The sequence below is a fragment of the Dipodomys spectabilis genome, unplaced genomic scaffold, assembly GCF_019054845.1.
Source record: "Dipodomys spectabilis isolate Male_0828 unplaced genomic scaffold, ASM1905484v1 ptg000002l, whole genome shotgun sequence".
NCBI lineage: Eukaryota > Metazoa > Chordata > Mammalia > Rodentia > Heteromyidae > Dipodomys > Dipodomys spectabilis.
In genome coordinates, this window is record NW_024870679.1 from 55,333,837 (window position 1) to 55,359,085 (window position 25,249).

The 25,249-nt window shown below is 34.5% G+C and overlaps 1 protein-coding gene across 1 annotated transcript in view; it reads right to left on the reverse strand.

Moving 5' to 3' along the window:
- Nucleotides 1–25,249, reverse strand: part of Faf1 (Fas associated factor 1) — a 297,788-nt gene that overhangs the window by 54,627 nt on the left and 217,912 nt on the right. Inside the window, exons 14-15 of the mRNA XM_042677919.1 lie at nt 20,876–21,012; nt 18,315–18,403 (exon numbers count right to left, since the gene is read on the reverse strand). Coding sequence (XP_042533853.1) covers nt 18,315–18,403; nt 20,876–21,012 — 226 coding nt within the window. The remainder of the gene's footprint in view (nt 1–18,314; nt 18,404–20,875; nt 21,013–25,249) is intronic.

Below are 25,249 nucleotides of genomic sequence, written 5' to 3' on the forward strand. Positions count from 1 at the left end.
AAAATCATTGGGATGATATATCTGCCTACAGGAAAGCCATAAAAGGAGAAAGTTTTCACACTGGTACACAGGAGAGGTTAGGATCAAGGCAGGAATGTGGGAGATGAGACTGCTTTGAACAGAGAGCCCATAATATGTTTCCATATGAACATGTGAATTCCTTACATGGAACATATCAAGAACACATATTCTGAGGAAGATAATGAGAGAAACAGTCAAATGTATTTCAACATGGCAAGCTTTTTGTTATATGGTACATCTGGCTAAATGTTCTAGAGATTGTGTGTGTGTGTGTGTGTGTGTGTGTGTGTGTGTGTGTGTGTGTTAAGTGAGTGTGTATAATAGATAATAATTTGGCTACTTCTTCAGTCAGGATTCCTTTCTGAACCTAGACAGGTAAACTAGGAAGAAAGAAAAGGTTCACTCCCAATTATAGTCAGTAATTATAGGCTTAAGTTGGCAGATGGGCTGTTTTGTAAATAAAGTTCTATTGGAATATGGTCATTCCCATTTACTTATGTACTATTTATGGCTACTTCTGAGCTGTAATGCAGATTTGGGTAGTTGTGATAAAAAGATCCCCCCAATGCCAAAAATATTTACAACCTGGATTTTTATAGGAAAAGGTTGGTGGGTCCTTTAAATTATAAGGTTTGTTTTTAGCCTTTAAAAATTTTCAACTTTCAGTAAGGAAGGAACTAAGACTGAAAGTTATAAAAGTCTAGGGAGCCAGGTGCCAGTGGATAATACCTAGCTATCCTAGCTCCTCAAGACCTGGAAGGATAGCAGTTTGAAACCAGCCTGAGCAGAAATGTCTGCAAAATGCTATCTCCAATTAACTAGCTAAATGCCTAGTGAGCAAGAGACTCTGAGTTCAAACTCTGGTACTGAAAAAAAAATATCTACTGTGAGTTGAAGAAAAGAAAAGATTACATAGAAAAAAAATCATTCATTACAAAATAACTGCATGTTATAACTTAGCTCTGACACAAGTGTGAAAGGCTGATGGGATGATGATTATTATTTTTGTGATATACTGGAGATTGAGCTTGCATGATAGTGACCCTTTATTTTCAATATTGGATTGAGCACCTAGGAGAATAGTAAAGTGTACCTTTGGTTATGTCTGTGAGAAAGTTTCCAGAGAGGATTAACTAAGTGAGAAGACGCACTCTGAATGTGGGTGGCACTATTCCATAGGCTGGGAGCCCAAATGGAATAAAAGGGGAAAGAGGAGAAAGCACAGGCACTCTGTGCTTCCGGATGTCATTCATGAGATGAGCTCTCTGCTCCACCAGGCTCTCCTTGTTCTGATGGACTAAAATCTCTGAAACAGTGAGCCAAGACAAATTCTTCCTCTGCTACAGTGACTAAAAGAAATACAACAACAACTTGACAAACACACATGGGTTAATAGTAGAAGGCCTTGAAAAGGATTCCACACTATAGCTTAAAAAATAGATTAAATATGAATGCAAAAGAAGAATGGACAGGCTTTTAGTATCAAGGACAGGTGGGAAAGTAATTTTCTACCAGAAATGTAGGTATAGGACTATTGTTCTGATTCACTTGGTATTTTCACTGAGGTTCAGGTAGTAAGTCTGTCCACCACCTACTATAATAATCAGTGTACCAGACTATGAACTAGAAAAAATATTAAACTAGTTCTTACTGTAAAAAGTATTTACATTTATCGAAAAGAATGGGACAAAGGATTCTTTTTCTTCTTGAGTTTTCTTTTTCTTTTTTTAAGGTATATAGTGGGGGGGCTTCTATTTTATAAGTCAGGTAACAAGTACATTTCTTTTTTTGGACAATGACAAGCCTTTCTTCTCTTTCCTCTAGTTTCCCTCCTCCCATCCTTACTCACAGGTTACACAGTTCATTTTCCATATAGTATATACTGAATATCATATTGCAATTTGATATTTTTGATACCTAGTTTCAAGCTGTCCCTCCCTCCTGTGTCTTTTATTGCTTATTTGGTGAATCTACTCTGCTAATTTACTAAGTGCTTAGTTTGGCTTTGGGGCCTCAACACTCTAAGGACAAGTAGGGCAGGAGGAGGAAGGAAACACTTTAATATGAGAACTTAGGGTAAGCCCAAGGTTTGCTCTCATTTAGGGTAACTCAGGTTACAAGGATCAAATAGAAAAACAGTGGGACTAAATTTGGAAATGTAGTAAGCATTTCAAGACTGGAAGGAGTTTGTTAATGGAGTCAAGAATGACTCAGAAGCCTTCATCTCTGTGATAACAATGAATTTCCTGGCTATAGGTCTATATTATCAGCATGGTTTCCATTCTGTAAAAAGTTTCCATTTCCTTTTTTATTTTACCAAATCACTGGTATCATTTGCAAAAGAAAATGTACCAAGTATTAATAAATATCTTTCATTTTATATTTTTATCTAAGTCTTTTCATCCCTTAAACTCTTATATTTTAAAGTTTACAAAACACTTTCACATGTGTATTCACTATGCTCAGGTTGGTCAGGAACAGACTTTTATTCCTATTTAGAGACAAGAAAATTGAGACTCAAGAAGAGTAAGTGATTTGCCCAGCATCACACAGCTTAGAAGACAGGCCTCTGTATTCCTCTGGTTTTTTTTTTTTTTTTTTTTCAGGGAAAGCTGGGCGCTGTCCCTCAGCTCTTCAGCTCAAGGCTAGCGCTCTACCACTTGAGCTACAGCGCCACTTCTGGCTTATTTCTTTTTGCTTATGTGGTGCTGAGGACTCGAACCCAGGGCCTCAGGCACGCAAGGTAATCGCTCTACCACTGAGCCACCTTCCCAGCCTTGTATTCTTCTATTTTACTATTTCTGTTTTACTTCTCTTGAACTTTCTTACTGTGTAAGAAATAATGTCTTCATTCACTGAGTAAACTGAACAGAAAAATCAGCTATACGTTTAATTCATTTGGTTACCCTCCACCATAAGGAATAGCTACTTACTGTCAGCCTTATGCTATACTGTAGAATTGTTGTCATCTATTTATGTGTCTATTTCTCTCTTTATACCTTAAGCAAATAGAAGACTTTGCCTTATTTGTCTCTGTATCCTTTGTCCTAAGTAGTATCTGGTCCTAGGTATATTAAAATTCACACTGAGTGAACATTTGTCTCCACAGATACCTGAATTTTATTTTAGATATGGTGATCAAGCCAAGAGCCCTGAACAAGTGAAGCAGTGCCCTACAGCTGAGCTATATATTCATTCAAAATTTAAACCTATTCTGCTATATTATTTGTCTAAAATCATTAATGAATTGCCAATGTTAAAAAACTGAAAAAAATATTATGGCAAACCTAACACTCAATATTCTCCCAGTTTCCTACCTATTTTTTTTTTTAATCAAAGACTGCATATTTACTGGTTTAACTATAGTTACCAACAATTTTAGACAGAGAAATTTCAAAACAGTCCACCATAGGACTATGAAAAAGGAAAGCCAAATTCTAAAGTAGCAAGTAACTTCCAAGTTCTAACTGTGATCTCTTGCTTTGCTAGAATACCCCTAGAATTTCAGGATGAGATATTTAAAAAGGTTCTTTTTCATCTGAGTAGAAGAGATATGGGGCACTAAGATGAAAATTTAAGACTGGTTTGCCAATTTCTCTAGTGGAAGGATTTCAAATGATGGCTTGTTATCATGATGTCTACATTAGAGGAATCTGGTTAACTTGTGAGAGTTTATGTTAAAATTAAGCCAATTCAGAGACAATCTACTTATTTTCCTGTTAACCTCAGATGGAACCTACATATTTTTCAAGCAGGATCCCTCAGTTCAGACCCTGTCATCTCTTCCTCAGACTATGGTATTTGCCTCTTAAAAGATCTTACAGCTTCCAATCCCTTCCCACAAAATCCTTTCCTTACTTATTCACTTAAACATCTGTAATACATTTACTGCACACCTAACTTGATGTTAGGTCTTGTGTTAAGAGTAACACAGTTTCTTCTTTCACTAGTTAGGGGAGAGATGTATAGGTTAAGAAAGAGGCATATGACAGCCAATTAGGAGTTAGTTGTTTTACATAAACCATTTGTTTTCATCCTCATGATGCCACAATAGGGCATTATTATTATATTATATTATCTATTTATTTTGTTGGTCAGGGCCTGGGCACTGTCCCTGAGACCCTTTGTGCTTAAGGTTAGTGCTCTACCAATGGAGTCACAGAGCCACATCCAGTTTTTGAGTGGTTAATTGGAGATAAGAGTCTCACAGGGACTTTTCTGCTCCGGCTGGCTTCGAACTGTAATTCTCAGATTTCAGCCTCCTGTGTGATTACAGGCATGAGCCACCAACACTGAGCTTTATAACAGGGCATTATTATTTCAACTTCACAGGTAGGTGAACTGAGATTGGAAGTTTTACTTAGGAAATTTCAAATGTCTGCATTCTTTCCACAAAACCAATGGTTCTCACATTGTAAAATACAATGTAATCACTTGTTTTTGTTTTTTTTTTTTTTTTTGGTGAACATACTGTACAGAGGGGTTACAATTACATGGGCAAGATAATGAGTACATTTCTTATCAAGCATTGCAGCCTCCTCCTTTGTTTACCCTTCACATCCCTTCCCAGCCTCCCCCAGCTCCCCCACCCAATCCTCCCCCCCCACACCCCCCTCCCCGCACCAAAGTTGTGAAGTTTGTTTTCAACATGACAATTTGTACTTCTCATTGTTGCAACGGGTCCACCTGTATCCTTAAGTGACTTGTTTTTCCCCATCTCCTCCACAAACTATACTGACATCAAATATAGTGAAAGCAGGGGTTATACTGTGGGGGAGGGACATACAAAGCAACAAAGAAATAATCTTATAAATGCGTTAGAAACAAATGCATGAAAGAAAAAAAACATTTAAATACATATCTAAGGGTTCATTTTCCTAACATCACATTATCTGACCTTTTCTGCTTGACTCATACATATACTAGATATTGCAAATAAGGGAAACCATGGAACCTATGTTTCTTTGGGCTTGGCTTACTTCACTTAATATAATTTTTTCCAAGTCTTTCCATTTCCTAACAAATGGGGCAATGCCATTCTTTCTGATGGAGGCATAGAATTCCATTGTGTAATGTAATCACTTGTTATATAGGAAACTTTTTTTTTTTTTTTAAAAAAAGGACTCTCGGGCTGGGAAGGTGGCTCAGTGGTAGAGCGCTTGCCTTGCATACATAAGGTCCTGGGTTCGATTCCTCAGCACCACATAAGCAAAAAGAAAAAAGCCAGAAGTGATGCTGTCGCTCAAGTGGTAGAGCACTAGCCTTGAGCTGAGGGACAGCACCCAGGCCCAGAGTTCAGGCCCCATGACCAGACCCCCCCCCAAAAAACAACACAAAATAAAAATAAAAAAAAAATAAAAAAATAAAAAATAAATAAAAAAAGGACTCTAGCCCACCAACAAAAATGATTTAGTGTGCCCAGCACAGAACTCAGAAATCTGCTGTGTTTTTAGTATGTGTGCTGAGTGGACTACACTTTGAAAAGCACTATACTTAAAAAGTAAAATATAGTATAATAAAGTATTACTATAAAGAATAACAAAGGAGTAAATACCTTAATCTGAGAATTAGTGTCCTAAATCACAAATTAATCACATCAATTTCATGGCTAAAAGAAAAAAAATATTTACTACTCACAGTTAAAAAAAATCCAAGCTTTAGCAGCATATAGGGATACCCTAAGAGATGCACATTTTCAGCCTCTTCACCACTCTTTGAACAACTCCATCTTGGATTACTGAAAATAACTTTTCCTTTCCCACATGTCCAGAGCAATTTGATACCTCCAAGAGGTAGCTCATTTCCAAATTTTTGCAATTTCTTATTCCTCAATCCAAATGATTACTTCTAACTCACTCTTTCAAACTCAACTATCATTACCACAGATAATATTTCCTGAGCACTTAGATGTCAGGTACCTCTCTAAGCACTTTACATAAAGCAGATTTAATCTTTCTAATAATTCTATTAATTAGTTATCAACTGAAGTAAATAACTGAGGTACAAAAATATTATGGTTTTTTTCTTAAAAAATGGCTGAGAGATGGCAGAAGAAGGATTTGAATCCAAGCAACATGGCACTGCAGTTCTTAACTGTTTATTTACAATCACCTCTTATGAACCAAAGAGCAACTCTCAGGCAACAATACTCACCCAGGGCCAAATTCAAACCATCTCTCTCTTTTGATTCTTCTAGCCTATGTGTAACTATTGTACAAGTACCACATCTTCCACCCCTGACCCAATTTTTTTTTGTTGGTTGTGAGACTTGAATACAGGACCTGTCTCTGAGCTCTTTACAGTCAAGGTTAGTGCACTACCACTTTGTTTTTGTTTTTTTTTCTTTTTGGGTCTGGTCATGGGGCCTGAACTCTGGGTCTGGGAGCTGTCCCTCAGCTCTTCAGCTCAAGGCTAGCGCTCTACCACTTGAGCCACAGCGCCACTTCCGGCTTTTTTTCTTTTTGCTTATGTGGTGCTGGGGAATCGAATCCAGGGCCTCAGGCATGCAAGGCAAGTGCTCTACCACTGAGCCACCTTCCCAGACCATGCACTACCACTCTGAACCAAAGAGCCACTTCCAGTTTTCTGGAGCTTAATGGAAGATAAGAGCCTCATGGACTTTCCTGCCATGGCTGACTGTGAATAGTGATCCGCAGATCTCAGCTTCCTAAGTAGCTAGGATTACAGGTGTGAGCTACTTCCCACTTGGCTATATCTCCCCATTTTGAAACTTGTTCCTTAACTGCCTCAGGAACTGAGGTTTCATTTTTAGACATAAGGAGCTTGCCACTTATTTCTATAAATGCAGTTTGTCACCCAGTGTTCCTTGGTTTGAGCTTGTCACATGGAAGACACTAGAAGAATTTTTCCTGGATTGAACAACTGAGTAAGCATTTTACGAGTTAAATTATGCTGAATGGTTAAACGAGGTGAGTAGGTTCCTCCAAGGGCAGGTGTATGTTAGGTAGTTCCTTTCTTCACAGAAGGATGCCATTTTGAAAAGCATATGTGAAAGGGCTCTCAAGCATATGATGATTTGTTCTCCATGGTTGGCTGGTCCTGACTTTCAAAGTGAAACCCTATAGTTCAATCTTCTAGTAAACAGTAATTAGATACCCAAAAGCTAGGCATTAAAGTTGATTCACTGGAGTAAAAACTTGTACAGAAGGTGTTACCCCCTTTTCTAGAAATGTTCACAAACATTTTGGGTTGATTTCATAGCTGAATCTTTCCATTGTTTTGCATAAATAAACTAGTTCAGGAAAGAAAAGTATATGTGTTTGTTTTTTTCTCAGTAACACCTGGAATGCTGCAAGGAAGAGATTTCACAGGTTATTTTTTTGTACTTTATAATCAATTGTTTTAGCCTTTTTTCAGGGTTAATACTTTGTAACCACTGAAGTAGTCTGATCAAATATATACATATTAACTGTTTTATGAAAGCGAGAATTTAAGTACTAGCATTTTCTCAATATGTAGGATACTTTTTAAAATGTTATTTGGAAACAAAATGATAGATCTAGCTCAATGATAGTGTACTTGCCTGGTATATGGAAAGCCTTTGGTTCAAGACTGAAACCAAAAGAACAAAATTTACTACAAAGAAAAGATTTTAAAAGTCATTTGAAAATCTTCTCCCTGCCTCTCTATTTGCTAGATGTCTCACTATAAGAAAAATATTTAATTTAAGGAAAAAGAACACTAAATAAAATATAGCAAAAGTAGTCTTGACTCTATAAGGGATCTGGGACGAATAACCTATACAAATCTCACTTTCCTCAATTGTAGAATGAAGAAGTAAAATGAAGTGAATTCTAAAGTTCTTTTAAATTCAGTCTACAATAAAAATAAAAGATTACATTTATTTATGTAATGCTTATTAAATATTAAATGCTAGTGAATATTTCAATGAATATTATCTTATTTCTTCAAAGTACACAATTATTATTTTTCCCATCTATTATTTTCTCCATATAAGAAGAAATGGGAGGAAGTGACACTGTTCAAAAAGAAATGTACTAATTACCTGATATATAACTGTAACCCCTCTAGTACATTACCTGTACAATAGAAAGTAAAAAAAAAAAAAACAAAAAAACTGGGTAAATGAGGATACCCTCGGGGTACCCAAAATGTAACTTCTCTGAATACTTAAAATACTATTTATCAAAATGAATTCCAGGAAATGGAAGCATTTTTTTGGTGTTAATTGTTGGTGGTGGTGGTATTTGTTTTGCTTTTGTTTCCTTTTAGGTGGGGCATGATGGAGCACAGAAAGGGAAGGAGGAAGGGTAAAGAAATACAATCATGCTACTCACTATACTCTATGTGGAAAATGAACTATGTAACTTGTGGGCAGGGATGGAAGGAGAAAACTGGAAAGCCAACGAAGGGGTGAGATTGTCCAAAAAAATAAATGTACTGATTACATGACTTATGAAATGATAACCCCTCTGTACAAGACCATAATAACAGCAATAAAATTATATTTAAAATGAAAAAAGAAACTGGAAACCAAGTCAACAGGTCAATTATGCATTTTAAACAGTCTACTCAACTGAATTTGATGATAGTCAATACTATACTTCAGAGATTGCCACTACAATAAATAGTTACAGTATATTTTTACAAAGATTGTATGATTCCCAAATGCTGTTTATAAAGTTTTTTTCAGTTAGTTTCCTCTTCTCTAAAATGTATACTAACACCTACCTTGAATAATTTGCAAATAACCCAGTTTGGTTGGTGCCTAAAATAGTAAAAATTATGATAGGTATCTCAAAAGCTATTAAATAAATGAAAAAAGTTTGCTAAAAAGTCACTTTGAAGTCCAATCTATGGGCTGTGTGATTTTTTAAAATTTTATTTTAAAATAAATATATAGTAAAAGGCTTATTTTTGTGTACACATTTAGCAATTCTAATACATGTCAAGATTCATGTAACCACTATCATCATTTCCAACTCAACATCTTGCATATAACTCTGTCATGGAAATTATGTCATTAGACTAGAATTCTTTGTTTTCATATCACTGAAGATCTAAAGGATTATATCATCCTTACATCTATTAGTGTTGAACACAAAAACTAATTAATGGTGATTAATCTGCCCCATATTTATAAATCATCCATTAAGATTCCAATGTTGCTAGGCACCGGTGGCTTATGCCTGTAATTCTAGTTACTCTGGAGGCTGATTTCTGAGGATCGTGGTTCTAAGCCAGCCAGGGCAGGAAAGTCCATGAGACTCTTATCTCCAGTAAACCACCAGAAAACTGGAAGTGGTGCTGTGCCTCAAGTAGTAGAGCATTTGCCTTGAGATGAAGAGCGAGGAACAGGGTAACTAGGGTCAAAGAAAATTTGTTATAGAAAAATATCAGAGTTCTCAAGATTCATAACATAGAAAAGTTTGAAGAGATCAAGATGGCTTAGCAATTCTAACAGAATCTCTTGTTCTGCTATTTTATTTTTCAAAGTCACAGCTTTTTATAAACTAGCCTAACATATTTTCAACCTTTTTATCTTATATTTTGCTCATATTTTCCCCACATTCTGATATTCTCTCATTTACCCTCACTCATAAATGTGTATTATACTGCCCATTCTAGAACTAGATCAAATTTAACCTCTTTAGAGAAATACTTCCTGATTTAGAGTGTTCCTTCTTAATTTTTCTAGGTAATAAAACAAAACAAAAATCTGCTGCTAGGGATACTTTTGTAAGGATGTGTTTTAACTGTCCAATTTTAGATAGAAAGCTCCTTAAAGAATAAGACTGCTGCTGGGCGTCGGTGGCTCACGCCTGTAATCCTAGCTACTCAGGAGGCTGAGATCTGAGGATCGCAGTTCAAAGCTAGCCCATGCAGGAAAGTCCGTGAGACTCTTATCTCCAATAAACCACTAGAAAACTGGAAGTGGCACTGTGGCTCAAGAAGTAGAGTGCTCGCCTTGAGCTGAAGAGCTGATGGATAGTGCCCAAGCCCAGAGTTCAAGCCCCAAGACTGACCAAAAAAAAAAAAAAAAAAGAATAAGGCTGCTTTTAAAAAGATTAACTTTTAGTTGACAAAAATGATGTATTTACTATGTACATACGACACTTTAAAATATGCATACACTGCAGAGTGGCTACACTGAGCTAAATATAATATTCAAAATCCTACATGTTCGTCAGTTTTTATAGCAAGGTCTTACATTATTTTTTTTAAAAAATCTTTCCAGAAACACCAAATAAATCCCTCAATTCGGTAGCTAATAAATTCAAGACAAAGTTAGTATGCACATGGAAATGTAATTTCAGCTGCCAAGTTCATTCTCACAAGCTTGTCACATAATGCCCCATTGGAAAGAAGCAGGGTACGAACACTTACAAAGGTAGAGATTTAAGTCAGTGTGTAATATTTAAGACAAGAAATGTTTCTTCTGATTCTTTTTAAATGGATTTATATATAAAAATGTTACCATTAACATTTTCTTTAGTTGATAGCCAGGTTTATGACATTGAGAATGTATCAATAGCCACAGGGGAAGACTAGGTTTAAACATTTAGTTGGAAAACATTAATATGACTACTTTTAAAACAATAGTATACAAAAGAAAATAAAGTAACTAGACATATTGCCCGCAAAGCCAGTTACTACTTAGAAAAGTAAATATACTGTTAGACCTTCATGTTACAGGAAAAAAAAAGTGGACAGGTTGGACTGGCTATTTAACAATGAATGCTTTTACAGGAATAAATGTTGACAGCCCAAATAAAAAAAGAATGCATTACTAAGATATCATCAACTATGTTCTGTCATTTCAGAACAGCTTCACCAAGTTTCAGCTTGTCAAAAAGTGTTACTGTAATCCATGAAGAAGTCTTCACCTCAGGGCAACAGACAACAAAATGTGGAGGCAGACTCTAAACAGGTGTGTTGAGACTGTTGACTCACAAATCAGTTTATATTAGTTTCATATGACAGTTACCAGCTTCTACTCTAAGGTGTCAGGCATGGATGAACTTATGCATCATCAGCAGGTATTTTAAAAGCAACAACTGTAAATAAAGAGGGTGTTTATATAGTTTTAACAGTGAGTGTTATGCCATGCACAACAGTAGAAGTAATGACAGATTTTCTTATTCTACTCAAGTGAATATGATATTTGGAAATCTAGAAATGTCTGACCTACTCTTTAGGTCAGTCAATTCTGATTCTATTTAATCTTGGTAAGAGCACTGATTCAGTTTATCCCATGAATCTTTAGTAAAATGGTACTTCAGCTTTACAAGGGATCATGACGTAGAAAAAGAAAATTAGGCATATATTTGCTTTAACATACTTATCACATTACTTCAACTAAGCCTAATTCCCTCCTCAACAAATCAGTGGCAACAAATATCTCTTAGGATTATCCTAAAAAGAAAAGATTTATGGAAAGTATTTAACTTAGTGCTCTCATATCTAACACAGTGCTTCTATTGCTTCCACATGTAATTTAGATTGCTAAATGGCATTGTAAGTTTCCCAATCTATGAAGAAGGGACATTTTTCCATTTATTCAGGTCTTCTTAATTTTTTTTTTCAGAAGGTTGATATTTTTCAGCCAAGTATGGACTTCCTTTGTTAAATTTATTCCTGAATATTTCAGTCTTTTCTATGCTATTATAAATCAAGCCATTTTCTAATTTGCTTTTCAGATTTTTTTGCTACTAATATAAAAAATACAGCTGATTTTCCTGTGTTGATTTTATATTTCGCAACTTTACTGACTGCATTAACAGTAAGTTTTTTTTAAGAGGGGGGTGTTTTCTGCATATACGATCATGATATTACTGAACATACATTATTGTACTTTTTTTCTAATTTTTCTTGTCTGTTTGCTCAGGCTAGAGTTCTGATATTCTGCTGAGTAACAGTGATTAGTAGGCATCTTTGTCCTTTTTTGATGATTTTAGGGAAAAGCTTTGTTCCATCACTGAGTATCATGTCTCCTGTAGCTTTTCCATGCATGGGATTTATTGTAAACAGGAAGTTCATTTCTATTCTTAATTTATTATGTGTTTTTAACAAAACAATGTACTGGATTTTGTCCAGTTTCATGCATCAACTGAGTCAACTGTTGCATAACTATATGATTATAGTTTCATATATATATAGTTATATGATAACCATGATTATAAATTACTTGTATGCATTCTTTCATTTTAATTTACATTCTCCATAGTTCACTGGTAAATAATTGACCTTAATTCCTTTAATACAGAACACAGGATACTGGCTCATGTACAAACTAGTAATTTTAGGAAATTCTATAAGATTATAATTATTAGATATTAAACAATACTAGTATCATTTTAGCTAGAAGGTAACTAATATTATTTTGATATTTTACTAGTTATTTACACAAGACTCACTTTCACCTGTAGGATACCTTTCACATAACATCTTTTCCTTTATTCCTAATAAATAAGAAAATCTCAATTAGAGGTTATGAAGAATAGAAACAAGCCAGAGATTGTGGTGCATTCTTGTAATCCAAGCTAGGAGGTGGAAAGTGAGGAGCAAGAGTTTGAGACCAGGCTAGGTTAGCTAATGAGATTCTATCAAAAACAAAAACAAATACAAAAAAAAATTAGTTCAAGCGGTAGAATACTTTGGGTTCAATCCCCAGTACTGGGAGGTTGGAGAAGAAGCAGATGCTTGTTAGGTTTTTCAATTTGAATATTTTAGATAAAGCAAAGGCTCAAAAACCAAAAATCCATGGGGCTGGGAAGTTGGCTCAGTGGTAGAGCGCTTGCCTTGCATGCTTAAGGCCCTGGGTTCGATTCCTCAGCACCACATAAGCAGAAAAAAAAAAGCCAGAAGTGGCGCTGTGGCTTAAGTGGTAGAGTGCTAGCCTTGAGCTGAAGAGCTGAGGGACAGCATCCAGGCCAAGAGTTCAAGCTCCACGACCGGACCCCCCCCCCCCCAAAAAAAAAATCCATAAAATGCTACTGCAAATGCTATCAGACTCTAAGTCAATGAGTTTATTATCATACTCAAAAGATGAAAAATTATTATTAGGGACTATGGTTCACTTCTTTAATCCAAGCTACAAGGGAGGTTGAGGATTGCAGTTTGAGACCAGCCTAGGTCAAAAGATATCAAGATCCCAACTCAATTAAGAAGTTGGGTTGGGTGCCTGTGGCTCAGAACCTGTAATCCTACCTACTCAGGAGGCTGAGATCTGAGGATTGTGGTTTGAAGCCGGCCTTGACACGAAAATCCATGAGACTCTAATCTCCAATTAACCACCAGAAAAAACTGTAAGTGGAGCTGTGGTTCAAAGTAGTAGGGTTCTAGCCTAACTTTGGGCCTGGGCACTGTCCCCGAGCACTTTTGCTCAAGGCTAGTGCCCAGGCCCAGAGTTCAAGCCCCATGACCAACCAATTAATAATAATAATAATAAAAAAGCACCTGGGTGTGGTACATGTCTGCAATCCAGTTATGAAGGAGGCACAGGCAAGTTCATAGTCTAAGGCTGGGCCTGAACAAAAACATGAGACTCTATCTGAAAAATAACTAAAGAAAAAACCCAAAGCGGGGAAGGAACAAGTGGGGAGGCGGGACTGGAAGTATGGCATAAATAGTAGAGTGCTAACTGGCAATTGGGTTCAGCCCCATTACTACCAAAACAAACAAACAATTCCACACTGTGTGTACATGCAGAATTTTCACATGAAAATCCTTGTATTAACAATGAATTCTAAGTTTAAAAAAAAAAGAGAAGCTGGCCTGTTTGATAAGTTTTGATTTTGTATAAAAAGTTATCTTTACTCCCTGTATATCTGTATTGTATGTATAGGTGTTTTACAGTACTGCTGTTTGAAATCAGGGCCTGTGCTTGCTAGCTAAGTAAATGCTCTACCATTTAAGCCACATCTTCAACTCTCTCTGTATGTTATGATGATTTATTTCTGTTTCAGAGAAAATAGCAAAAAAGTCAGAATTTTGTATCCTATTTGCATTGTTAGCTATGCAAAGAGGGTATGACAATGGTAAGATTTTAAACAGCAGAAAGATAAAGTAATATATTGTTGAAAACAGTAGTACTAACACATAGCTCAGGGGGGAAAAATGAACACACTCCACATAGCAAACCCCAAAATTTCCTTTGGCAACAAAAATGCTGACATGAGGTAACAAGCATACTCTTCCTATGTTATAGCAGTGCTGTTTTCCTATTTTCTGCCAGTCCTGGGGCTTCAACTTAAGGCTTGGGTGATGGCCTTGAGCTGCTTTTTGCTCAAGGCTAGAGTTCTACCATTTGAGTTACATCCTCACGTCCAGCTTTTTTTTGAGTGCTTTATGGGAGGTAAGTCTGCCTGGGCAAGCTTTGAATCTCGATCCTCAGATCTTGGCATCCTGAGTAGGCAGGATTACAGGTGTGAGCCACACTTTTTAGTCATGGTCTCACAATTGTAGCCTATAATAGCCTTGAAATTCTAATTTTCCTGCCTCAGCTTCCCAAGTGCAGGGACTATAAAGAGGCAGCCATTATGCTTTGACATATTGTGCTCACATTTGTGCTCAGAATTACCAAACAGACAAGAGAAAAGAGATCAATGTAACTGTCCTTGGAATCTGTCTTGATCTTTAACATCTGGATGATGCCAATTAAGATCACTCCGATAGTGAGATAGTTAGATGTTAGGCTGGAAGAGAGTAAGTCTGGCATCTAGTACAGAGGAAGGATTCTAAATAAATAAGTGCTGAATGAATAAGCAAACAACAACAACAATAATAAAAAAATAGGCATTATAAAGTGTCTTAGACAAGCCCTGCAGCCCTTTTTTCTTTAGTTATTTTTTTAAGAGAGTCTCAAATTTATGCCTGGATTAGCCTGGATCTTGATCATCCGCCTATTTACACTTCTACAGCTGAGGTAACAGGCACACACCACTGTATTTAGTTTTTACTGACTGAGGTGGGGTTTTGTCTCATGAATTTCTTTTGCTTAGGCTGGCTTTGAACTGAAATCCTCCTAATTTCAGCATTCTGAGTAGCAAGGATTATAGGCATAAGCCACTGTGCCCAGTCATACAAAGTCTTGATTATCAGATGTTTCAAATTTACCTGCAGCTAAAAAACCTGTGCAAATAAAATATAAATTAATTTATATGTTAGGAGCCATCTATTGTGTGGAAGGAACACAGTTGTAAACAAAAATAGATTCTAAAGAAAAAAGAAGATATGTATTTCCTCGTTAGAGATAGAGCAATCAATGACATAAAGACTAGTCCCTTCTAAGCCAGTGAAGAAAGATTATATGGTTCAGGTCTGGGTTTTAATAAAAAGGCTTTACTATATATAAATATCTATAAGTCATCTTAATATAATTGAATCACGAAAGAAAGATTTGTTAACTTAATCGAAGTCTCACACATACTAGACAAGTACTCTATCATTGAGTTACTTCCCCATCCATTTTAAATTGTCAACATGAAACAGGATGTTGCTATATAAGTCCAGGCTGGCCTCAAATGTGAAGTCCTCCTCAGCCACCCAAGTGCTCACATTACAGATATGCACCACCAGACTAAGCAACTCAAATTAGATTTACATAAATTCAAGCCTAGGAAGTTATCCTTTAAACATATTCATGAATTTGACTTTAATTATAAACAATATTAAGTCTTATTTGTAATTAAACTAAACAAGTTCACAAAAATGTCCCCCCATAGTAGGGTTTGAGCTCATGGCCTTATACTTAATGGAGAGACATGCTAACACTTGAGTTATGCTCCCAACTATAGTTTTTGTTGTTGCTGTTTTTTCAAACAGGGACTTGTACTTTTTCCCAAGCCCGCCTGGAGTACAATTTTCCTATTTCATATCTCCTCCACAGCTGGGATTACAGGTACATATCACCACACCGAGAGATTATAGGTTGGATTACGGCCTCTCTAATGTTTTGCTCTGTCTAGTTTTGAACCATAATCCTTCCAGTCTTCCATTCCAGAAGACCTGGGATAACAGGTGTGAGCCATTGTTTGTGGCAAAAGTTCATAATGTTAGGGGACAATGCTTTTTGTCATATATTCAGATGCCAATTCATTATGACTTACATATAGTCTTTTTTTACTTACATATAGTTCCTTTTTCAAGGAACTCTTTTATAACCTGAATGTTAACTTTCAAGTAGACACTCTAAAATTCCTTATCTCTTAAAGTTAAATTTCAATAAAAATTTCAATTACATGGGGCCTTTGACTTTTCCTGTAACTCCCATTAAAATTTGGGCTCAATGTTAAAGAAATTAAAGTTGACTTCTTTACAAATGAATTATAAGGAATATAAAGTAAGATTTAAGAATGAAAATATGGTGCATTTATATTATTTACTACATAGCATAATCTGTAAATCTAATACTAATGAGACTCAAGTTTTAAATGACTGAAGAATTTGTTCAGTGCATTACTACCAATGTCCTTGTTCAGGGTAAGTATAATCTTGAATGGCAACACACCTATTATTACAAATTCTTAAGTACATTTACTATTTCAAAGTGTTACTTTCTATTTATAGCGTAAGAGATAAAATACTGATTATAAAGAAAAATTACAAACTCAGCATCTTTATAGCAACAAATGTAATGAGTACTAAAAAATGAAATTAGCTCCAGTACTACAAAATTTCATATTTGCTAATGTGTATACATTATATATCACTATAATATATTATTTTTTCTTTTTATTGATGGACTAGAGTTTAAACTTGGGGCCTTTGTGCGTATTAGGCAAACATGCTACAGCTGAGCCATGTCTCCAGCTTTGTTTTTCTCCCTGATTTTTTGTTTTGTGTGTGTGTGTGTGTGTGTGCGCGTGCGTGTGTGTGTGTACATGTACATGCATGCATGTGTGTGATAGGTCTAACTTTCTTCATGGGTATGCATCTGTACAGCAATCTACCTATTTTAGGCTTCCTACCTAAAGATTAGATGACAAATATATGCCATTATGCCCACCTTCTTCTGCTGAGATGGAGTCTAATGGATTTTTCTGCCTGGGCTAGCCTAGAACTGCTATCCTCCCAATCTCAGCCTCCCATAGGTTTCACCTTGAACCTCAATTCTTTTATTCTCATTTTCCCAAGAAGCTAGGATTACAAATGTTAATCTACCAGTGTCTGATTTGACCTTTACTTTTGAAAAACAGTCAAAGTTATAAATGAATAAATAAAATAAAATATAATAGTTTTATAGTTTATATTAAGACTATCTAAATGTTCCACATTAGTGAAAACTAAAGGGTATTCTATCAAAATCACTCATTATAACAGAAATTATGTTATAATGTTTCAGAAATCACATTTTTTCTTGTTTGTTCTATGGAAATCTTTAAAAAGCATTTCAAATTAACAAATGCAAACGTATGTTTCAAATTTTTATCATAAAGCTATTTTCCAAATACAGAAATTTCTTGACTAGGTATTATGACTACTTGAGATTATTATTATAGTTCCTATTAGCTATATAACCTTGGGCAAATTTATTTAACTTTGACTTGATTTCCTAGTCTAAAAGGAATCATACCAATTGGGGCTAGATGACATCTACTGAGCCTTCAGAAAAATCCCAGAAGATTTCTTTTGCCTTCCAGCTTTGTTTGTTTTTTTTTTTGTTTTTTTTTGGGTCCAGTCATGGGGCCTGAACTCTGGGCCTGGGCTCTTCAGCTCAAGGCTAGCGCTCTACCACTTGAGCCACAGTGCCACTTCCGGCTTTTTTCTTTTTGCTTATGTGGTGCTGAGGAATTGAACCCAGGGCCTCTGGCATGCAAGGCATGCACTCTACCACTGAGCCACCTTCCCAGCCCCGCCTTCCAGCTTTTGACTGAGTTAGGTCAGTCAACAGGAGTACAGAGAGGAGTAGTACTGAAGTATTACTGGAATAGTACTGAAGAAAAATGAAGCTATTCACTTATGCCCTCCCTAACAAGGCCACCAAAGTTGGCAATGTCTCTATTAAAAGTAGTCCTTGATTTTATAGCACCTTCTTCTGGGCCTGGAAATAAATATGGATATGAATTCATTTCTTACAAATTGAGCTGCTATTGTCACTTTAAATCTAGAAAAGTGAAAATAGTCCACAAATATAAACAAATTATTGAGTTTTCAGGTCATGAAAAGAACAGCCCAAAAAGTAAACCCAAAGAAATGAAGGACCTTAATCAATTCAGAATTGCATCTTCATCATTTCACTTGTCAATCATGACAGTCAGTAACATCATTTGACAAAATCCTATTAAAATCTGCTTAACTTTCCCCCTTACCTCATCCTTTATATCTTCTTGTTGTTGGGCTGAGAAGATCTCCATTGCTGCCATAAGTCTCATCATTAACTCATCTACTGATGTGTTACCTAATAACACATAGATATTGATAAACTTTTATATAAACTTACATAATTTCAAAATTTAAAGTTATTAAAAATGGAAAGTCATTCTAAAATCAGAAAGGAATAAATGCAGTCCAAGAAGTTACAGACCACATTGTTATTATCTAAAGTACTTTCATTGAAATGTTCCATATATTTAAGAAAGAATAAAGTAATAATATATATTGGTGGTTAGAAACTGCATTTAAATTTGAAGAGTCAAATATGGGAGAACATTAATAAGAAGAACTTTTAGTTATATAAAGTAAGGAAGGCCAAAGAGAGCATATAGGCTTTATACTTAAGTCTTTAATTGCCCAAGAAAAAGAAAAGGCACTAGTTAAGAGCCTTTGGTAGCAATTCTCAAACATTTAATCTCAAGATCCTTTATACTCTTGAACTACTGAGATTCTTGAAAGGATTTTTGTTAATGTCTGCTATGCTTTTTGACATTTATTCCATTAAAAGTTAAAATTGAAATATTATAAATGTAAGTATACTTATCAATATATTTAAAAACAGTAATAAACTCATTACAAGCTAGTATAAATGCTGTATCTTTATGAAAAATAGACTATTCTTTCAAGAAAGGTTAATGTGAAGTCTAGCACAGTTACAACATTTTAGCATCTTACTGAAATATTTGGCTCAATAGAACACAACTATATTTTCTATTACATTAAATTGGTTAAAATAGGCTGTATTTGTTGAAACTGAAGAAAAATATATGGCCTCAAAATGACATGGAGCTCAAAAAGGGAGAAGCATTTTAATAGACAACTGTGAATATTCTTCTTTTATATTAAAGCCAGCCTGACAAATAGAAGTTTCTTCAAGATATCTGCATGTGAAATTTGAGACTATCAATGAACTTGTATTCATTACATTAAAATCCATCCATTGCCCTTTTTTGTTTCTTCAAACAGTCTACTATATTGGTTAGGTTGGCCTTGAACTCATAATACTACCTCAGTATTATGGGTTTATAGATCTGCTATATAGTATTTGGATTCATAAAACTTAATATTTTGGTAGTAGTAGGGACTGAATTCAGGGCTACCCACTTGGCAGGTAACTGCTTTTCTTCTTCAGCCAAAATCCAAATCCTCCATTTGGATTTTTTGTTTTGCTTTTTACAATTTATGATTATTCTAAATGTCAATACATTTCATTATATGGTACCAAAAAATGTGTCACTACCATGACAAATGCATTCAAACTATTAAAACTGTCAAGCTAATTGTGTAGAATATAAATTTCTGACTGAAACAAATTATCATTTGACACAAATACTATCTGTTCTTTTATTTGAAAATGACAGATTTGCTTGTTCATTTTGCACTAACATTTAATAATGACTATTTTGTGTCATTGGCCTTGGCTTTGACTCATACTAAGTTCCAAACAATTTCATAAACTCTTGCTTTTGGTTTACTAATATGTATGCCAATGCAGTAAAAAGGCAAAAAAAAAAAAAAAAGGTCAAAAAATGTCTAAGGACTTACAGAGTCCATGGACCACACTTTAAGAACCACTAGCTACTGTAACATTGAACCTTACAAGAGAGGCAAGATTGAAATGTTATCATTATCCATTTACCCTACACAAATCAAGACTATTTATGAAGCTAAATGCTCTAGGATATAGAGAAAACTTAAAATACCAGAGATTTTGTTTTGCTTAGGATTTATTTTTTATTATCTTTAAGTAATTGTACAAAGGGCATGTAAATTTTAAAGCCACTGAAATTTATAAATCTCTAATCCCCCATCAGCTTTAAATGGAGCAGAAATGCAGAGACCAGATCCAATTGGCTTAGAAGAGTTGGAAAATATCCTGGTAGCACACAGAAACATAATACTGTTTTCACTTAAGTTTTTCCACCAGCAAAATAATACTTTACATAATTCCTGGATACATTTAGTTAATAGAAAAAATATTTATTGTATTTTGGTGAAGAATAAAAACTGTGGTTGAATTTGCAGACATCAGATAACTTCACACCTCATAGTTGCATCCTAGACATAAATCACACAAACAATGAGAAACAATTGCCTCTGTGAACAATGCAATTTACAACGTTCAGCCAGTGGATTTTCTACATAACTAACACTACTTTCAGCTAATCATCATCAGAGCAACCCATCAATATAAATCACAAATGCCAGATTTGACAACTATTATGATCTAATTGCTACATTAAGGAAGTTAGCAATTCTGAAAATTTACTTTGAATATTCTATGTTCTGAGGGTTGTACAGTTTATTAAGATGTTTCCATTGGATTTTTTAAAGATATATATTTCTTATAGATAAAACACTTGAAGAGTTCTTCAGGATGCTTTATATTTTAAAATGCAAAGAAATTCTATAGAAAAGAGTAGTTAGGTTTGATTGTAAAAATTAAAGTTATCCTATATACAAAAAGATCTTACTTCACTTGTGACATGTCCTTTACCTTGTATCACATTTAACACTTCATTAGATGATCGTTTTCCCATAATTATCAGGAAAAGTGGAAACTGATCTGTTTTCTGAGTCCGAATGGTTTGTGCAACAACACTGCCGAAATGTCTATTGCACATTGTCAGAAACCTAAAATAAGACAAAATCCAAAATAAGTTTCAAGCCAGAAAGTTTACTAGTAGCACAACAATAACCTTAGTATTGTTTATGAAAGAATTTAAGACAACTTGCTTTATATATATAAAATCTTGCTACACTGAATTTTCATCTAAATCTTAAATGGTTATGACACAGGAAAACATGAATTATACCCTAAATGATGTCTGGAACTGACAGTGTAGGGCTCTTAGTATTAAATATTGCAAGCTGTATTGCCTAAATTATGAGGTAGAAAAAACAAAGAGAGAATTTCTTAACTAGGAGAAAAAAAATATAGCATGGTACAAAGGTAAATTGACTAGCATCATTTTAAGAAACAGAATTCAACAACATTTTCAAAAGTCTTTAGAACCAAGAATTGTACTTTAGATTTGTGTTTTCTCTAATAGTAGTAGTAGTAGGTTTTCTAGTTTTGTACTTTGTATGGGATAAAAATAATAATTCTAAGCTTTTGACCAAAAAAAGCTTAGAGATATTAGCATATTGAAGTCTAGCATTAGTATTCTTAACACGATCTGGAATAAATGAAAAAACTGATAAAGCTTTTCTCTTCTATTAGAGGACTGTTTGAAATTAGCATTTCTTTCAAGAGAAAAGGGTAGCTTATGATATGTTTTCAGATCTGATGGTAAAAAGTAAATGTCATAATAATAATGAATTATGAAAGACCAAATGCAAATATAGAATGCTTTAATAAGATCCAATTTAATAAAGTCTGTAAAAATAATGGACTTTTAATAACACAGGTCACAAAAGGCAAAACAGTGGAAATTCTGGAGACTAGCCACTGGTACTGGCTTATTAATTCTTAATTATGTTCATAAAAGGCAACTTAAATCGTGTGTTTTCTTATGCCTTATGATAATATTTTAGGTAACAACTCCTCTGAAATGTATGTTCTAGCTGATAAGCAAAGTCCTGTCGTCACACGCATTAGAAGGTAAATCTATTTGAAAAGACAAACGGCATTAAAATGTCATATGCTCAGATTCATTTGATAACCAAATCCAAAACAGAATCAAACCTCTTAATTTTTAAAGCCAACATATTTTCTGTCTATAAAAATTTATTTCAGAATTTTAGGCTGCCTGTTTTGTAAAATATGTGCTGTGACTATAGAAAGTTGATATTGTTAAGAGTGACTAGGACTGTCACCAAGAGTGTCAAGATAAGTTAGCACCATTGCAATAAGTTCATTGGGAGGCAGGTTCATATACACATTTAGAGCAGCAATAAACAGACCTCATGGCAATTTGAAATGACAAGGCCTTAAGAAATCCATTGTCAGCCATGAAATATCAGTGCCCCCATGAAAATTCAAATCTTCACATTCCACGACTATTATGGGATAAAAGGTTCAAGCAGCCTAAGTCTCCATACCAAATTTCACACCCATAGAGCTTTAACTCATCAACAGGGATGTGTAGATCAGGAGACTAGCAAGTTAGGATCTCATTTTTCTTTCTGCTCCGTACTAAAACATTTGAAGTCAGTCTTGACCCTGATCTGATCATTGGCAACCTCTAAAATTAAAGATGTCAAAAAACAGTTGGAATGCTATTTCCTACAAAAGGGAGAAAATAAGTCCTTGTTGCTTTCACACCAATGGATTAAATGGATATCACACAGTAGATGCCCGTCGCAGCACTAGCCTCACAAGAGATATTAGATACTAGCTAAACAGGATACTCCCCCCCCCCCAAAAAAAGGGGAAAAAAAATGAGTGAGCAAGCACGCCAGAGAGTAGAAAAGAGGAGAGATAGAAAAAAGGGAGAAGGAAAAATGGCGAGAGGAAGACAGAAAGGAGAGGAGAATCAGGAAATATTTCAGTTCAAAACAAGAAAATAGACATTGAGAAAAACCATTTTAAACGAAAATGTGCTTCTCATAATTAAAATTACTTTCTTCTCTTTGAACAGGCAGATGACCTAGTAGTAGGACCAAAACTCAACCCCACATTCATCAATCAGCTGTCATGAAGAAGTTTCTTCAATCATTCAATACCTGCAGTTTCCAACCTACATAGTAAATGAAGCAAGGGGAAATGGTTCTGTGTGATTAAAAAAAATTTTTTTTTACTACTTGAGTAAACCAAACAAGAACAAGAGTTGCCAAATAAATCCCTTGAAACCAAAAGTTGAAAATGACAAATTTGAACAAAACAAAATGCTTTAACTAAGGGTATATATAAGATGAGGGAAGAAGAATTGATTAAATGGGGGGGAAAATTTATCACAAAGCTGGTACATTTGTAAACTTCAAGTTCTACTACAATTATTGAAAACTAAGTCTGGGAAGATACAGTGGTTCAAATCTAAAGTTTAAGGAGGAAACAAATGGAAGAACTGATGGTTAGGATATATAATCATCAGTACAAATACAAATTTCAGTCTCTGAAGCATATATCTATCTTGCTAAGAGAAACCAGCATTATTAATAAATTAGATACAAGGGAAAAATAATGTTTTAACTCAGAACAAGATATAGTTCAGTCTCTGGATCAAAGTAAAAATTATGTGGCTCACTAACTTTTACAAAGCTGTACTCCAACATCAAGTATATATTAATGGAACCTAGCAATTTAGTGGGAAGGAGATGAATTCCAGTTTTTGTCTAATAAATATACCAAGTACCATTAAAAAAAAAAAGAAACATTTGATTTAAAAATGAAAGCTACAAAAATGGATGAATGGATAAATGTAGTATACCAGGGAATATTATTTAGCCATAAAGAAAAATAAAATAATTTCACTTTCAGGAAAATGAATAAAACTAGAAATCATTATATTGAGTAAGATAAGCCAGGCTCAATAAGCCAAGTAGCATGTTTTCACTCATTTGTGGAATTTAGTCCTAAAAGATATACATATACATATATACATACTTAAATACATATATATAGAGAGAGACACAGACATACACATATGCACACATATATAACAGGATTTTAACTGTTTGAGGAAATAAGGAGAAGGGGAAAGATGGAAAAAGAATGATGGAGATGAGTAGTATTGAAATACATTTTGTCTATGTATGAAAAAAATAGAGACAAAAAAACTGCCAGTAAGAGTTATTTCAATGTGACTTCCATAAGTTTAAAGATTACTTAGGTGAAAAGTGGAAATAACACTATCTTTAAAGCCCTAAACATTGGTAACAATGGTTAAATTTATAATAGTATTTAACATTTTTATCATCATTATTATCATGATTAAAATGATAGAGCTAGGACAACACTTAGAGAGCTTTTGTGCAGTAAGATACAGTATCAATGAACTGCTGACTAAATGAAAATAGTTACTGGTTTTATTTTCATTCAGAAAATGAATAAATACATTTGAAAAGTAAGAAAATACAATTATAGATGCTATAACTATTAATTGCTACAAAACTTTAACTTTTAAAAGAGGATGCATTCCATTTTCTTTTTAATACATTCATATTTAATAAAGGTAATTAATATAAAACCAAGAATACCAAAATTTCTAACTGCTTATCTTTTAAAAGGTAGGAACTATTTCTCCAAAATGAAATGTTTAATAATGCTGATAGTGTTCTCCAAAATTATCAAATAGTTTGAGACAAATCTTCTGTATGCACTTTCTTAGCTACAGCTGCTTGCCTTTTTTAATTCTATTAAGCCTATTAAGATGGTTTATTTTGCCAGTAATAAGCCTCATTTTTATATACATATTCATTCATATGTTCAAGATATATTCTGATTCACAGAAAACCAAAACATAAGATAACGAAACTTAGAGGTTGTTTACCTAGCTAGCTAACACAGAATTCTTCTTTCTTTTCATTCTCCCGTTACTAGGAAAATAAAGCCAAAGTCCTCTAAATTGTGAAAGGAGAATAGTCAAGAATGTCTAAAGCAGGCCAGCCAGTGTTATTCCCTGCTACATCATTCTTTTAAGTTAGCATGCCCATTCTACTGTTTAATTAATTTCTGGAGTTACCATAGGAAATAGTGTGTAGCATGGGTTGGCATAGAACTCATTTTCATTTGAAGGTAGCTCTGTATTTTGGAAGTATTCCTCAGCCTTTGTTTCAAATTAAGTAAGGTAAATAGGGTACGTGACTAAAGTGGAGAAGGTAATTATAAATGTAATAATCCTCCACTTTTACTGGCTTCAAAATCAAACTATGGAGTTTATTTAAATGAAGTCAACTTTCTCATTTCCATCCTTAGAGATTCTAATTC